The sequence below is a fragment of the Podarcis bocagei genome, assembly GCF_964188305.1.
Source record: "Podarcis bocagei genome assembly, chromosome: 1".
Classification (NCBI taxonomy): domain Eukaryota; kingdom Metazoa; phylum Chordata; class Lepidosauria; order Squamata; family Lacertidae; genus Podarcis; species Podarcis bocagei.
Window position 1 is genome coordinate 8,043,617 of NC_138125.1, and position 12,444 is coordinate 8,056,060.

The 12,444-nt window shown below is 46.1% G+C and overlaps 1 protein-coding gene across 4 annotated transcripts in view; it reads left to right on the forward strand.

The window, feature by feature from the left end:
* Positions 1-12,444, forward strand: part of KIAA0586 — a 73,538-nt gene that overhangs the window by 16,973 nt on the left and 44,121 nt on the right. For all 4 annotated transcript variants that reach the window (XM_081191089.1, XM_081191090.1, XM_081191092.1 and 1 more), the window contains exons 12-19: positions 1,487-1,528; positions 2,291-2,380; positions 3,910-4,133; positions 4,304-4,376; positions 4,583-4,738; positions 5,065-5,239; positions 7,812-7,991; positions 11,742-11,929. In XM_081191089.1, coding sequence (XP_081047215.1) covers positions 1,487-1,528; positions 2,291-2,380; positions 3,910-4,133; positions 4,304-4,376; positions 4,583-4,738; positions 5,065-5,239; positions 7,812-7,991; positions 11,742-11,929 — 1,128 coding nt within the window. The remainder of the gene's footprint in view (positions 1-1,486; positions 1,529-2,290; positions 2,381-3,909; positions 4,134-4,303; positions 4,377-4,582; positions 4,739-5,064; positions 5,240-7,811; positions 7,992-11,741; positions 11,930-12,444) is intronic.

Genomic DNA, 12,444 nt, shown 5'->3' on the forward strand with positions numbered 1-12,444 from the left:
TGATTGATTATTGATTGACTGACTAGTTAATTTCTGTGCTACTTAATATATTTTAAAATATCTCTATGCGGTGTACAAAAAACTGAAGCAACATCATCCATCTTAAATACTACAAAAAATACACAGTCACATATAAAAATGTTACATTAATACAAAGTTACTAATATATATAAATCAATTCACTTTCCTTCTGACACTACCTCCCTCTCAGCTTCCGGGTTCTAACCCCGGATCCAAACAAACTCTCAGCTCACCCACAAAATTCCCACAATGAGAAGAGATCCTGCAAACAGCGGATATTGCCCTAGTCTCTCATTCTAGACTTGCTTGTTCTGGGCAGTCCCAAGATGCATGGTCCTTCGTCCGGCTGCCCACACCTGTGTCCCATTCAGCTGCCCTCTCTACACCCAGTTCCAGGTGCAGCAGGTTTGCAGAGTTTCCCAGGGGGTCCAAAGGATGGGAAGAGGGCCCTTTTCCACTCACAGCTCTTTCTTCACCCTCTGTCTAGCTGCTTAACAACAACTTAACAACTTCATACTGTAGTGGGAGAAGTTGAAATACTTGCAAGCAGGAACCTGAAATTTGAACTTGCAGAGGTGGTTTCTGCAAATGAAAATGCAGCAGCCAAGAAATCCAGTTTTCAGACTCTTCTCAGCTGTAAGCAGAATAAACCATGCAAATGGCATGCAATGGCTGTAATTCAGTGAGCGCCTTACAACTCCTGATGCATGTTGGCTTAAAAGCAGTCTTGGTTACTTGGGGTTTAGGGGAGAGGGCTTGCCTTCTGGAGGAAAATGGAGGTTTCACTGCACATACAGGGTAGTGTTGAATTTGGGCCGGGGGCACCTGGCGTCAGCTCTTCTAGCCTATGTAGTTCCTTGGAGCCATTACAGCACTGTTGTGAGGGAGCAATGTGGAATAGCCTGAGTGCACTCCTGCCCCAAGCTCCTTTTGCATTGTTAATTATTAAATGTTGGATCCACATTTTATTGCAGTACAATAGGCTTTCGTAACTGTTCAGCTGTCCTGTCGAGTTGAACTTCGGTAGGCATGGAGGGTAACCTAAAGGATGGAATCAAGAGAACATTTTCTCTCTCCCAACGCATGATAAATTAGGCCTTCTAGCATGATGAATAAGGGCGTTACTTGAGGGTCACAGAGGTGGTGGTGATGTTTTGGCCTACAGTAGGAAGACACAAGTGTATATTAGAACTCCATACAGATAGCCTTGGTGAGATTTTAACTGAGAGTTCTAGCGTACTTTCTTTCCAGGCAAGTTGCTGCGCTCGTCTCTTGCAGCAAAAACAGCTTAGCCCATCATCACGTCAAGCATCTGACAAAGTGGGCTTGAGTCTATACAAACTCATGTCATAATAAATCTGTTAGCCTTTAAGATGCCTCATGATTCTGGTATATTGTACTTTATATCTGTGTAGGGAACTTTATCTTAAGTGTAACAGATTCTTTCTCCCCGCTTGCCTTACAGGATGCAAAGGAGTGGAAGTCGGACATGAATAGTATTATGAAGGTTCTGCGTCAATTTGTTTGTTTTTAAATTATGGAGACAATGACTTGGAGCAATAAAATACCCTAAAATCAAATACCTCTAATCCAGTTTACGGCAACCTGCTGGTCCCCAGAGGTTTTGGTCTACATACAACACTGGGGCTGATGAAGGTTGTAGTCCATAATTTCTGGAGGGTTGGCAAAAGGCTCCTTTAAACATTCCAGTGCAGGACGTGTGAGCAATGAAATCACTAAAAACCATAGCACCCAGATTCTGCCATAACCTTAAAGGTGGGGTTTTAAAAGCAGGGCTGGACCATGTACAACTAGAAAGGCAGACCTGATGCTTGCATCTGCCAGGCGTTCATTGCCACGTAGTTCATTCCGTTTTTGAAGCCATCAGCACTCCTGGTCTATGGCTCCATCTGGCTTCATGCACCAGCGGCAAGCTAGCCGGTCGCCAGACTGCATCAGCCTGGGTGCACCTTCAGTAAAACTACAGGCATTTAAATGTTCCTGTTCTGTAGTTTGTATAGGGCCTGGCAGCAATGCAGTGCTATGAAGCTCCCACCACCTCTATTGAAACTTGTGTACCAGTTCCCTATACCATGAGAACTAAGATTCTCCAAAAGGGCTTGGAAGCTGGGGGTGGTGTGGGTGGGTTCTCCTACCGCAAATGGCGTTTGCCTGTTGCAGACACGTATTGCATGGCCGAGTAGTTTTATTTACTTGTGAAGATTGCCTTGGGAGTCAAAGGGCCACACTTTCTCCTTTTAATTTGTAGGCAACCTCGCACTGCAGAGACATCACCCGACAGAAGGATCGCCTGCCTCCACATCAGTCTGTCTGTTCGCTGTGGCCGTCATCATCAGAGGTGCTTCTACAGGTTCCCACAACTGTGATGGGTGGTGATTGGGTGCCCTGTCTGCGGAATGCTTTCCTGGTACCAACAAGAGCTGTGTCCCTGGCACCAGGCAAAGACCTCATCTCCCCAGACTTTCTGACCCTGGGCTGAAGGCTTTTTGTGCTGCTTCTAAATTTCTGCCATGTTGTCTTTATAGTGGGTGGTTATTATATTTCATGCTTACAATTATTTTAGTAACCTTATTTAGCCTAGCCAACCCTCACAGGGTGATTATGTGGATAAAATGGAAAGGGTGGAGAGCCATGTGCACCACCCTGATCTCCTTGGAGGAAGAGTGGAAAGGCAAGGGAAGGGAAGGGAAGGAAAGAAAAGAAAGGGGTGGTTCCTATTTGGGACTTCCACCATCATGGCTGTGTGATCAGGAATGCACAAGATTGCAGAAGACGGGTGTGCACAGTGATCTTCATACAATGAAAATTTGTGGCTGTTTTCCAGGATGTTTGAATCGGCAATAAATGAAAAAGTAAATTATTATTATTATTTTATTTCATTTCTATACCGCTTTATATTTTTAAGAAAAATCTCAAAGCGGTTCACAGCATATTAAACATCAATAAAACAATGCAGAATCAAACATTTCCGAAAAAAGTCAAATATAAAGTACACAGTCAAAGCAACACAATTAACAGGAAACCAAAATACAATTTCAAAGATTTCAAAATAAAACATTACAAAGGAGGTTAATTACAGAATACATATTTAACACAAACAAAGTTAACAAAAACAAAATCTTAAACATTTCAAACGACAATATTGCTAAGTGAAGCCAAATATGAAATGCACATTTAAAACAGCATACTTAGGTAAAGGCAAAGGTACCCTTGCCCGTACAGGCCAGTCGTGTCCAACTCTAGGGTTGCGTGCTCATCTCGCTCAAGAGGCAGTGAGCCGGCGCCATCCGAAGACATTTCCGGGTCACGTGGCCAGCGTGACATCGCTGCTCTGGTGAGCCTGCACCAGCGCAGCACATGGAAACGCCGTTACCTTCCTGCTATAAAGCGGTACCTATTTATCTACTTGCACTTAAGGGTGCTTTCGAACTGCTAGGTGGGCAGGAGCTGGGACCGAAAGACGGGAGCTCACCCCGCCGCAGGGATTCGAACCACCGACCTTACAATCAGCAAGTCCTAGGCACTGAGGTTTTACCCACAGCACCACCCGCGTCCCTATAAACAGCATACTTACCAAGAGAATAAAATATTGTAAGTGTGACATGGCTGTTTGGCAGGCACAAAAAGATGGGGCAAAAGAATCCAATAATTAGGATTTGTTGTCAGGCATAGCAATGTCCCTCCAGTCTCCCCAAAATAATACCCAAGGCTTTGTTTTGGTTTTAACTGAAGTTGACAATACTGGTCTCAAACGGAGGGCAGTTGCTTCCATTAAGCACTGCTGACCTTATCAGGGTATCTTGCTGATCAGCATTGAGGACAGTCCTGAATATTTGAAGCTCTGATCCCATTTTGTTTGGATTGTAGCAAAAATACCCTGTTGCCCCAAGCCTTCCAGAACTCCAGGAGCTTTCGAAGTCAGCCATTCTTCAGTCAACCATGGCTTCCAAATCCATACTGAGGGATGCTGAAAAGATCCTGAGAGCAGTGCGCAAGAACAAGAAGCTTCTTGAAGAAAACCTGGAAGCCATTATCCGTGCCAAGGATGGGAATGCTCTGCACGCCTTCATTGATGAGTTGACAGCAGACAGGTAGAGCTCTGTGGCAGTTGTTTTCAATCCTCTGTTGATATACCTAAATGCCAGCAGCAAATACTGTATTAGGCAAGCTTGGTGGTTTCAGAGTTTGTAGTTTTGTTCACTAGATGCAAGTAAAAAAAACAAACCCATCCTAAATTAGATCACTTCCTTCTCTCATCTAGAGATGTCCTAGAAGAGATACGAATCAGAAAGTCTGTAGATGAGTGGATTAAGACAATCAGCATGGAAATCCAGGTATGGCTTTTAAGAACCACCTATTGATACTTAAGTCTTCATTTTTTAAAAAGCTATATTGAAGGGGAAATTATACAAAAGAGAAAGTGCATGTCGTTACAAAATAGAAGGCCAAATAGTTGAAAGAGTCCATTAGTGATTTTGGTCGAAAGCTGCTCCCTTGCTGTCCTCTAACCTTACCAGCTGCTTTTACATTTTGCCTTTAGGATGAAATGGCAAGGAATGATGTCCTCGAGGCACAACGGGCTGTCAAGACAATGAAAGCCAGCAGAGAAACACATGCAAAATCTCAGTACCCCACGGGAATCCCAACTAAAAGGCATTTGCCTGCAGCAAAGCCCACTCCAGTGCTAGCAGATAAGGTGAGACTGCAGAGTTTGGGAACAGTCAGGGATTCTTAGCTCTGCCCAGCAACCTGTAATTGAATCCTACATTTGCACCCCACCTTTTTCCGAAATGCTTGGAATAGTTAATCCCGTTTTATTCTAGCAGCAACACTGAGAGGTGGTTAGGTTGAGAGAGTAAGTTGACCAAGGCCATCCCATCAGGTATTTCAGGCCAAATCTCTGCCATCCAGATCCAACACTCTCTCTCTCTCTCTCTCTCTCTCTCTCTCTCTCTCTCTCTCTGGGCCAGCATGTTGCCTTTTTTATTTAAAAGTTTCAGAGTCATTTTCTGTTTTTTGCAGGGGCCTCTGAAAAGATGGACGGGAGCACGAAATGAAGATTATCTCTCTCAGATATACGGCCGGCCGATTTACCAGGGTCACAGGAGCACACTTAAGAAATCCCCGTACCTGAGGTTCAACTCGCCTTCTCCCAAATCAAAGCCTCCAAGACCTAAACTGATAGAGAGTGTTAAGGGTAGGTAAAACGCCTTCTCCGCCCGCACCTTAAAAACCAATGTTTCAAACGGTCTGCCTTCGTTTCCTGTTTAAACGTTCTTTCTCCTTGATCTTGTAAGAAGTCTTTATGGCAGTTTCATTGGCACTGCTTGGCGTAAGTGGCAGGTTGGTGGGGCTCATTAGTGTGGGCCCTGCTATCCATTTTGAGGATGTTTATGGGATTGAGAGACTCGGTTGAGAAATCCATTCTCCCAGAGTTTCAGAAGAGCAAGCTTCCTTTGGCTCCATGAAAGGGCAGCTCCACTTAGGCAGGTCATGGCACTGAATCAGTTCCTAACATGTAGGGTCTGAGCCCAGGGGCCAGTGGTGCTTGTGCCCTTTGCATGCTCCCCCCCCCCCCACAGCTGGATGAATGGGAAGCTAACCGCCCTCCATGCTTTAAGCTCAGATGCAAAGTAAATCACAGTGTGACAACCAGAGAAATTACATTTTTAGACCTCTGAAGCTTGCTCTAAAGCAGAGGTTTCCAAACTTATTTGGCCTAGCACCTTCTTTTCAGAAAAAATAATTACCGTATTTTTCTCTCTATAACACGCAGATTTTGTCTCCTAAAAAGGAAGGGGAAATGTCTGTGCGTGTTATTGAGCGAATGTGTGGTCCCTGGAGCCGACTGGCGCGAGTGGAGGCAAAAATCAGGCAAAAATCAAATCGCACGTCTCGGAGAAGGGAAACCTGAAAAAAGGAAGCTTTCCTGCATTCTGCCTCAGGGTCTTACTGCCCACCCTCCTCTGTTTCGTTGCTGTGTTTGCTCAAACGGAACAAAGAGCAGGGAAAGCCCCTCCCCTCCAGGCAAGCAGAGGGGAAAGCAGAGCGTCCTTCCTTCTAATTCCTCTCCGTGCTCCGGTGCTGCTGCGTCTAGGGACTCGCAGGCAGCTGGAAAACATGCAGGTGGGAGAGAGAGAGAGGGAGGGAGCGCTGGGTGGGTGGGGGGAAACTTTTGCCTTCCTTTCCTCCCTAACCCGTTAAACCCCTCTCCTGCATTCTTAGCCAGCTGCTTCTCTGCACACCCCTCTCGTGCTCCTTGTCCCTTCTGTGTTTTTCCTTCCCTCCCCACTTAAAATGTGGTTACAAAGCATGGATCCACAGGGATCCTCAGGATCTTTGCATTGGGTCACCCCAAATTCACCATCAGATCACATAGCATGTCCATGGCTACAGCCTGCCCCCCCAAAATCACGCACCCACTGTTGCCTGGGGCTGCAATGGTGCAAAAACGCGGTTAAAAAGCATGGATCCTCAGGATCTTTGCATTGGGTCACCCCAAATTCACCATCAGATCACATACCATGTCCATGGCTACAGCCTGCCCCCCAAAAATCACGCACTCACTGTTGCCTGGGGCTGCAATGGTGCAAAAACGTGGTTACAAAGCATGGATCTACATGGATCCTCAGGATCTTTGCATTGGGTCACCCCAAATTCACCATCAGATCACATGTCTGTGGCCACAGCATGAAGCACAAAAATGATACATCCACTGTTTCATTCAGAATTCCCCCCCCCCCTTGTTTTCCTCCTCTAAAAACAATGTGCGTGTTATGGTCAGGTGCATGTTATAGAGCGAAAAATACGGTACTCGGCACCTCCCTGGAAATCTACGTCCAGTGTGGTGTAGTGGTTAAGAGCGGTAGTCTCGTAATCTGGGGAACCGGGTTCGCGTCTCCACTCCTCCACATGCAGCTGCTGGGTGACCTTGGGCCAGTCACACTTCTCTGAAGTCTCTCAGCCCCACTCACCTCACAGAGTGTTTGTTGTGGGGGAGGAAGGGAAAGGAGAATGTTAGCCGCTTTGAGACTCCTGAAAGGGAGTGAAAGGCGGGATATCAAATCCAAACTCTTCTTCTTCTTTAAGCGAACAAACAGAAAGATGCATTGACAAATCTGGGTTCTTTCATGTATGTCTATTTCCACCTACATCCTGCCAGCTCAGTCCAATCTGCCGCAGTGGCGGGGCTGGCGCCGCAGCCTGCCTCTCATTGGCCAAATAGGCAGGCAAGCTGCAATCCACTTCTCAGGCCTGGGTGAAGCCAAAGAGGGTTCGCCCAAGTCCAGAAAAAACCCCTCACCATCGTCCTGCAACAGCGCCCAACCTGGCATTAAGCGTCATTACACAACAGATGAAACATTTTCTTCTTTATTCTTCCTCCACCCCCTTATTTTTATTCAGTGCTCTCCCAATTGCATCCGAGGCTACTGCTGCCCCCCTAGATCATTCCAGCGCCCCCAGGGGACAGTTTCACACAGCTCTAAAGCTTCATGCTCTTCTCATAGCCTAGGAGACAGGTTTAGAGTTAATTTTTGTAAGCTGCTCTAAGAGACTGTTTGACTCAAGGGTGAGGTATAAATGCTGTAAATAAATAACCTGTTTTATATCATGTCAGACCATTTCTACACTGAATGGCAGTGGCTGTCCGGGATTTCCAGCAGGAGATTTTTCTCTTCCTCCCTGAAGATGCCAAGGACTGAAGCTGGCATCAGATGCTCTTGCACTGAGCTGCCGGAGACTCACGATTTATCTGACGTTCTTTCCAGGTACAAAACTGAAATCGGCAAGGACGCAGACTGGTCCCTACATGCGCAGCAGTCCTAGGAAGCCACCTCCAGGATCTGCTTCTCATCAGGAGCTCCAGTATCTCTTCAGCCCCACCAGAGAGACCTCCGAACTCTCAGGTGCTCTTGAAGGGCACCTCATCCCAATGGCTATTCCATTAGGTATGGAAAAGAAAAAAGAGAGGCTCAACTTACGTGAGCCACCTAGGAAAAAAAGTCTGCTGCCACTTCAAATTGTTCTTCCTCGTTTGTCCGTGTAGAGGTTCACGTGGGATTTTTCTGGATGCAGGAGCAAGGCAGCTCATGATTTGAGGGAGGCTTCATATCCCTAATTATATTCTTAGCCCCAGAATGTATTCATGTGTGTCTGATTATCCTAATGAGGAAAAAAATACTGCAAATGAGAGGTGCAGAGGATCTGTTAGAAAAATGAAGCCCAAGGAATCGGAACCCTTTCTTAGTAAATTATTGGTTAGGCTAGGTTAAAGTACAGCAGGGCTGCTGCTCTTCTGAATTTATCAGATGAAAGCCTATTTATCAAACCGAAGCCTATTGAGTGGAGCATCCCATTTCCCATGGCAGCCAGTCAGATGCCCCTTGGAAGCCCATAAGCAGGACAAAAGGGAGTAGGCCTCCCTTGATGTTTCTCCAGCAGCTGATACTGGTCCTGATACCATATCAAAAGCCACTGATGGCTTTCTCTGCCATGAACTTGTCTAATCCCTTTTTAGTTGCACCACCTATGAATTTTATACAGGTGTGTGTGATTGATGTGTGTTGCACAGAGGTACTTACTTCAGTCTTTCCTGAATCTCCTGCTTTTGGGCTTCACCAGAGCACCCCCACATTCTAGCATTAATAGGAGACAGAAAACGTTTTCCCCCCTTATGCTGTGCATAGTGTGTTGCCTTCCTCACCCTCTTCGTAAATTAAAGAGGCCAGTCATTTGCGTGTGTGTTCTGCGTATGATTACTTGGTTATGATACATCAGTGGGTTCTTTTTACTCCAGATCTTAGCCTCCCCCAAGCCGATGCCTTCCAGATGTTTCAGACTACAGCTCTCACCAGCTTCCGAAAGCATGGCCATGGGGACTGGGGCTGATGGGAGTTGTAGCCCAAAGCACCAGCTTTGGTGAAGACTGTTGCAGCCATTCCTAGTTAGGAGTCTTGCTCCATCACTCTGATAATTTTGGTTAAACCCTTTCTGCACCTTTTTTCAACTTCAGTGTCTTCTCTCTCTCTCTTTGAGATGCAGAGACCATATTCCAAATGTAACTGCATCATAGGTTTGTCTGAGGCTATTGCAGTACTATTACTATTTTCAACTCCTTTTCCTCATAATTTCTATCATGGATTTTTCCTCCTCACCACCTTTGGGAGGCGGGGGCGTAATGCTGTAAAAACAGATGTTATCTCCAGCCTTTCCATCTTAATCTTAAGATCTCCTCCCTGGGCAGTTGCTTCCAATTCAGATTTCATCAGGGTATATATGAACTTGTTACCTTCATTTGAGGCTGTTTCACTGGGATGTGTGTACATACAGATATGGAGTCCCCGCCCCCTATGTAACTTTTATTATTTTCACTGTAGTTATTTTTACCATCCCTAGATGTCACTGTAGTAAACGAAATTCTCACAAAACAGTGGGGAAGTTTGATATTCAGGCTAGTGCTTTTAGGAGAAATCAGGTCTAGGAAAACTGCAGCAGATTTGAAGCCTATTAAACTGTTTGTGAAAGAATAGTAGACCCAGTCCTGAACATGCTTGGTTCGGTAAATCACGCTTAAGGCACAGTACCAGGATGTTATATAGTACCTCCAAGATTCAGAGACAGTTGCAGGGCAGCATGGGTGAGAGAGTGATGTTGCGTTCAGGTCCTGATTTTTGTCTTCCCACAAAGTTGCTCGGGGAAACGAGGCTTTAGTCTGATCCTGCAGGGCTCTTCTTAGGTTCTTAAGTCAAACTGTAGCTGGTTCACCCTTTTTCCTAGTGTATAGGCATGCCTGGATAGCTCAGTTGCTTAGAGTGTGGTGCTGACAATGCAAAGGTTGCAGGTTTGATCCCCGTATGGGAGAGCTGCATATTCCTTCATTGCAGGGAGTTAGATCCCTTCCAGCTCTACAATTCTATGATTCTGCAGTGGTACCTCTGGTTGCGAACAGGATCTGTTCCGGAGCCCCATTCACAACATGAGCAGAACACAACCTGCAACTGTGGGTCGCGATTCGCCGTTTCTGCGCATGCATGTGACGTCATTTTGAGCGTCTGCGCAAGTGGCGAAACCTGGAAGTAACCCTTTCCGGTACTTCTGGGTTGCCACGGGACGCAACCTGAAAAGACGTAACCTGAACTGAACGTAACAAGAGGTATGACTGTATATGCAGTGGCCTGAGAGAGGGAGTCTCTGATTCCTTTTGTATGCTTCCCCCCACATCCTGAGCCTATATTTTTATTTATAAAAAATGGTTGTCCAGTGGACCCTCCGGATATGAACTTAATTTGTTCCAGCGGTCCGTACGTACCCCAAAAAGTCCACATCTAGAGGCACTGCTTCTGCATGCGCAGCACAATGGAGCACTTCTGCACATGCACGCACGGCAAAACCTGGAAGTATACACTTCCGGGTTTGCCGCATTCGCAACCCGAATGTTACGTTACCTGAAGGTAATGTAACCCAAGGGTCCACTGTATTCTGAAACTTCATTTTTGAAAAATCAAAGCAGTTTATAGCAATTACAGTGGTGCCCCGCAAGACGAACACCTTGCGAGACGAAAACTCGCAAAATGAAAGGTTTTTTCGTTTTCGAGTTGCTTCGCAAGACGAATTTCCCTATGGGCTTGCTTCGCAAAACGAAGCTTGCCCCGCAAGCTCCGGGGACAGTGGGAAGCGCAGCGCGTCTTCCCCGCTGTCCCCGGACCTCTTTTGAAGCAAGGGGCGGCGGGGAGAAGATCGCTTCTCCCCGTTGCCAGCCCCGCAAGCTCCAGGGACAGAGGGGAAGGCGCAGCGCCTTCCCCTCTCTCCCCGGACCCCTTTTGAACCAAGGGGCGGCAAGGGGGAGAAGCGATCTTCTCCTCTCCGACCCTTGCTTCAAAAGAGGGGACAGAGCGGCGCTTCCCCTCTGTCCCCAGACGGTCTCCATAGGAACGCATTGATTGATTTTCAATGCATTCCTATGGGAAACCGTGCTTCGCAAGACGAAAAACTCGCAAGAAGAAAAAACTTGCGGAACGAATTAATTTCGTCTTGCGAGGCACCACTGTACAGTGCACAATAAAAACCACATGAATATTTAAGATTACAGATCATCATCTAACTGTTACAGGAAATGTCTGGCAGCACAGAAATGTTTTCAGCAAATGTTGAAAGGTTAAGACAGAAAGTGCCTGCTGAATCCCTGCTGGCAAGGCATTTCACAGGACAGGGCTGACAACGCTACTATCTCGTTTTTGTGTCATTGTTAAATGAGCCCCACCAACTCAGGATGACCGCAGTGCTCCTGCGGATGATATCAGAGATCAAGCTGAAACGTAAGGGTTCAGATCGTGGTTCAGGGCTTTGCAAATAAATACAAGGTTATTGAGCTTGGCTCTGTAGTAAATGAGCAGGCGGCCCGTAAAACTTCACACTTTTCCCCCCCAAGGCTACATGCATATGTGTGTGTGATCTTTATGACAGAAATGAGAAAAGTAACAGGTTGGGTAGGTGTTACAGGCAGTTTACTGTTGGTCTGGTATGAAATACAGCATTGCAGTTGCTAGAAGGGGGTGTATATGGATGTCTATGGGTGGCTGGCTGGATTTATAGATCATCACACATGTTCAGTTTTCTCTTTTGTTTATAATTTGCGTTCTGGCTCAGGATTTGTTAAAGGTGGTTCTCTCCTGCTTCCTTTTGTTTTGCACTTACATTAGGTCAAAAACAAATCAACAGCACCTCTTCTCAGCCTACAGGAATAAGCATAGGCGAATTTCACCCTCTTACTGTGACATCCTCTGTCCCTCCAGCTCCCCTGAAACCACAGCCAAAGGTAAAGAAGCCCAACATTGGCATAATAGAGATGAAATCGGAGAAAAAAGACCCTCCCAGACTGACTGTCCAGGTATGGAACAAGAAGGGCAAGAGCTGCCTCTATGAATTTTACCCTGATCCGCCTCCATCTTCTGTGTCCGGTTACTTCAGCTTTGAGATCTGTTTTATTTCGTGGTCAGAAAAATGTGTGTTTGTATGGATTGTGGGTTTTTGTTTTTGTTTAAATCAGAGCTTAAAAGTCAGCGATTTATGAAGTTCAAAGAGCCAAGCAGAACCTCAGCTTCACCTTTTAACGTAACTCCTGGGAGCTTGTTGGTTTCCTGACAATCCAGTTTGCAAATCGAAGGCTCTAGCCCTCATGACTGCAAACTGAAACTGGTACAGCAGGCATAGGCTACACAGTTCCCATCTTTCCCAACCATTCACCATGGTGGTTGGTTGGGACTGATGAGAGTTGGAATTCCCGCAACAACGGGGGGAGCTCAGGTTCCCCATCCTTGTGCTAGGGGGTCAGCAACTTAAATAAGAATATTGAAATATGTACTACTTCCACACACCCAGTAGTTTGGCTCCATCCTTTTCTTT